Raw genomic sequence first — 5,006 nt, 5'->3', positions numbered from 1 at the left:
ATGAGTTTTTATTATTTTATTTGTAATTGAAAAATAAAATTCTACATATTTTGTTTATGAGGAACAATGCTACTGTGTAGATATCTACTGTGCGGGGATTAAATTGAATAAAATATGCTTCATCTGACATAATTTTAACTTCTTTTCAATGAAATTATCCATATGAATATTATAAAAAACAAGTCTACCAAAATACACATATAATTAAAAGTGAAGTAACATTGACAAAAAAAAGCAATACCAAAAAATTACAGTCTTCCATTTTCTTACAGAACTATTGTTTCTGATTAAAATCTGTCTTTCCTCTGAAACTTAATCAATGATTTCTTTAATGCCACCTTAACATCTTTGTTCCTCAAACTATAAATCAGGGGGTTGAGCATGGGCCCAACATTAGTGTAGAAAACTGAAGATATTTTTCCTTGTTCCATAGATCCAGAAGAATATTTAAGATACATGAATGCTGCTGATCCAAAGAAGAGAGAAATCGCCATGATGTGAGAGCTACAGGTACTGAAGGCTTTTGATCTTCCTTGTGTGGATTTGATATTGAGAATGTTGGCAAGGATGAAAACATAGGAAATGAGGATGGTAAAGCTGGGCACTGTGATGTTAATACCCACAACTATGAGAACTACAACCTCGTTGACATAGGTGCTGGTGCAAGAAAGTTGGAGGAGGGGCAGGATGTCACACAAGTAATGGTTGATGACATTGGCATTGCAGAAGGTCAGTCTGAGCATGCAGCCTGTGTGGGCAGAGGCTCCAGCAAACCCCATCCCATAAGCAGCAATAGATATCACAGAACAGACCTGAGGGGACATGGTGACCTTATACAGCAGTGGATTACAGATGGCCACATAGCGATCATAGGCCATTGAGGTCAACATGTAGCATTCAGAGATGACAAAAAAGAGAAAGAGAAACAGCTGAGTCATGCAGCCTACATATGAGATGGTATTCTTCTCGGAGACAAAGTTCATCAGCATTTTGGGACTGAAGACAGAAGAGTAGCAGAGATCAATGAAGGAGAGGTTGAAGAGGAAATAGTACATGGGAGTGTGCAGGTGAGGATTGAAGCCAATTAGGGTGACCAGGCCAAAGTTTCCCACCACTGTGACAATGTAGATCATTAGAAACAGGTAAAAGAGGGGCAGCTGGAGCTCTGGACGATCTGTCAAACCAGCAAGGACAAATTCAGTCACAATGGAGCTGTTTTGAGCTAGCATAATTATCATTGAAAATCTAGGAGAGAAGAAAATTTTATTCATGGACAAACCAGCTTTGTTTCTAAGCTTTTAACCTCAGCAGAATTTGGTACAACTGATGAAAGTTCTCCTTTTTCATATGAATATATTATCACACTCTCCAATTATAACAAATTTGAGTCACTCTTGCCTGTTTTATCTTCTTAACCTGAATAGCACAATAATATTCTCCTATCCCTGCCTCAGCATATGGGGATATAATGACTGACCTGTAAGCCTAGCCATTGATAAACTTAGGTGGTGAGATATGTTGTACAAAATGTACACTCTTTCATCTGGTCCTACAATTCTCATTCCTTAGTTCCATTAGAATTCCTTAGTTCTTCTGTGATGACCAAGAGAATTCCAGTAGGGCATCAACCACACAGATACTCCTTATAAAAGGTCATTCCTCACAGTTGGTAAGGTTTCCATAGAGCTTACTTCAAGGCTCTATGAAGCTAGCAATGGATAGTAGGTATGAAGAATATCCACAGTAGATTAATATTTACCACTAATTATCTTCTTCCATGTTCCTTCACATTTTATTCTACTCTATCCTAGTTTCACAGAGGATGGAGAAAGGTTTTGATTTCAAACCTCTATAAAGGCACCAAAGAGAAAATAGTAATTTATATGGCTGTGGGTTTCATTAGTGATAAAGATTTTTAATGCCCAAACTGTATTCTTATGTTATATAAACTATGTATGTACATGATACATTAATGTTTTGTATAAAATAGAATAAATACCCCCCCTCACACACACACACAAAGACAGCTTTGGGTTTCCTGTGTTACCTGGACCTATTATGGCTGTCTTACTATCAGACTGAAGAGGAAGCCAACACAACAAAGAAGAACCACAGGCAGGCTGACAGTAGAGCCTGAGCCTTGTAGTATCGATTTGTTGTTGTTGTTATTCAGCGGAATAATTTTTTTTCCTTTTTACCCAGAAGAAGAATTAGAGACATGAACAAGGAGTGAATGAACTCACCCTTTCTCATTTCTGAACCGTCCTCTATATATGTCATGCCACCACTATCCAGGAGGTAGAACTGGCATCAAATGTGACAGAAGTGGCCAGATGTCATCACAAAATCTTGCATAACAGAAGTGTCATAGCACAGGTCTTACAGTCTGGATGTTACAGGAGTCACTCTGAGATGTGGAAAACACTTTTAACTGGTCATTTTCCCAAACATAGTAAAGAAAAGCCACTGTCACTCCAGAGCCACTATATCAATGTAGACCATGGCTTACTTATAATTCTTATGACCTGATTAGAAATCCAGGAACTGTCATTCCCTAAGGAACACTCCACGGTAATCAACTAGGAATGGAAAAAACACATCTGTGTTAAATCCCAGTTTGTCATAGTAGTCATAAACTTTTCACCAGGGGTTATCTAGTCCACTGGGCATAGATTTAAAGAGATGTAAATACAATTTACATCATTAAAAATTTCACTAATCATCATCTATGGGGTAAATTAGTTGTAGTAAAAATCTGTATATAGTTAAAGTAAATTTTATTTGTTATGCTCATTTTTAGTAATTTTATTATATATGAATTATACAAAGGGTTACATTTAATAAACTTTGAACATATTCTCCTCATACTAATCTTTTATTTTCCATCTTTCCACTCCTTTTTCTCTTTTTCTTCATGTCAATATCCTTTTGTATTTCTCTATAGCTCTCACATACAAAAGAAAACATGCAACACATGTATTGTATGATTAGCTTATTGTGTTTAGCACAATGATCTCCAGTTCCATCCATTTTCAAACAAATGTAATAATTGCAATACTGTTTATGACTTAAGTAATATACCCATATTGTGTATGATGTTTCAAGGTCTCTATACATGCATCAATTGATGAGAACCTCAGTGTTGAATTATACATAAATCAGACATGAAAACTGGTAATTTGTTCTTAGGCATTTCTACTTTAAAAATATATAAAATCGGAATGGCCCTTTGCTTCATGACAGTTTCATTGTCTTCTATTGTTCAGACAATCTTTACATATAATAGAAAAAATTAAATATTTAAGATAAATTAATATTTGTGAGTAACCATTTCAAGAAAACATGACTTCACAATTTCCACTCATACATGGATATATACTTATGAAAAAATATGTATTTTGTTTCATTTCTAGGTAAAAATTGATATGTTTAATACATTTTAATGTAGAAACTTTTAACTTAAAATTACCTGAATACATTACCAGAATTAATGTTCAATGATATATGCCAATATATTCCAGAGAGATTAATATTAATATACACATAAACAGAAATTAAAGGTTTCTGCAAAACTGTATTTTAAGCCACATTATTAAATTTTTATTTGCTATAAATGCTTCTTCCATTAAATAAGCATTCATGAATCACTTACTATATGCAAGTCAGTGTGGGAGTAAAAAGAAAGTTAAGTAAGTCGATAAGAGTTAAGACTCAGCTCTTATTCTCATTACTATTTGTAATAGGTGAGCCAACTCTAGTTATTGGAAGTATCAGTTTTCATCTAACAGAATACAGTAAGGAATCAACATCTATTGATACCCATTTGACCTAGTATGTCTCACATTGCTTGACATAAACATCTGATGAGTGTTGACCTTCACTACAAGAGGCATATTTAAGTAGGTGGGAAAAAAACTGTGACTCTCCAAAACACACACACACACACACACACACACACACACACACACACACACACATATTGTTTAGCTTTCAAGAATTCTGTGTGTGTGTGTGTGTGTGTGTGTGCGCGCGCACACACACACGCATTCAAGGGTCTATGTATACATACATTTGTGAAATTTAATCCTACATATATATTCCAACAAAGCTCACTATAATTAAGATACAAAATTATTCTACCAATATAAAACAATAACCACATATAAAGTATATAACCTCAGTGCTCACATCATCATCTTATTCTCTGACAACTAATGATCTTATCATCATCTCTACAATATGATTAACTGGAGGTTAATCAATGGAATATTCTACAATATGTGACCTCTGGAAATGCTCTCACAGTTTTGTGGGTGTTTTTGTTTTTCATTTTTGTATGGTTGCTTTGTTTTGTTTTCTCTATACATAATGCCTTTCAGCTATCTTTAAACTGGGGCATTTGTCAACATCTTATTGCTTTAATTGCTGAAAAAAATAGTCTGTTTATGATAATCCAAGTTTTCCATTCTTGTGTGACAAACATAAGAGTACTTGGTCTTCATTTTGTCACAAGGCCTAGTATGGGGGTAATAGTGCCATACAGGGACTGGAGTATCACGGTTGAGTCTATTGTCATTAGCATTTTCAAGTCAAGAGTCTCAAATTCCTCATGTTAAAAGAATAGGCAGAATGTAACCCAGTCCTGATACTGGAAACTTCATTTGATGACAAGAGATGGCAAGTTGGAACTCCATCTCCCCCATCATTTGGAGATGTCATTAGGATTTTAGGAAGTTTCCAATTTAGTAAGTTTCCATACAACCTCTCAAATGCTCCTCAACTCTGGTTGTCTCTCCCTGCATTAGCTTCTCCTCCCCACTGTTCCTTCTGTTCCATCCCTCCTGTCCCTAGTCTACATATAAAATATATTCTATTTTCCCTCCCATGGAGATCTATGTGGTATCCCCTCCCCAGTTTTTTATTGTATTCCTAATTTTTCTGAGTCTATATATTGTAGCTTGGTTAGCATTTATTTGAAGACTAATATCCACATACAAATGAATGCA

General features: G+C 35.1%; 1 protein-coding gene across 1 annotated transcript; it reads right to left on the bottom strand.

Moving 5' to 3' along the window:
• Positions 1-216: 216 nt before the first annotated feature.
• LOC102922568 (olfactory receptor 8B3) lies at positions 217-1,238 on the bottom strand. Its single transcript, XM_006998566.4, has one exon. The coding sequence runs from the start codon at positions 1,236-1,238 to the stop codon at positions 288-290; it is 951 nt and encodes a 316-aa protein (XP_006998628.3). The 3' UTR covers positions 217-287.
• Between the last annotated feature and the right edge of the window lie 3,768 nt (positions 1,239-5,006).

Source organism: Peromyscus maniculatus, chromosome 7 (genome assembly GCF_049852395.1).
Source record: "Peromyscus maniculatus bairdii isolate BWxNUB_F1_BW_parent chromosome 7, HU_Pman_BW_mat_3.1, whole genome shotgun sequence".
Classification (NCBI taxonomy): Eukaryota; Metazoa; Chordata; class Mammalia; order Rodentia; family Cricetidae; genus Peromyscus; species Peromyscus maniculatus.
This window is presented reverse-complemented; position numbering and strand designations above follow the sequence as displayed.

What these genes read in the sequence shown, in the direction of transcription:
- LOC102922568 (XM_006998566.4), bottom strand. Translation starts at nt 1,238, where the DNA reads ATGATAATTATGCTAGCTCAAAACAGCTCCATTGTGACTGAATTTGTC.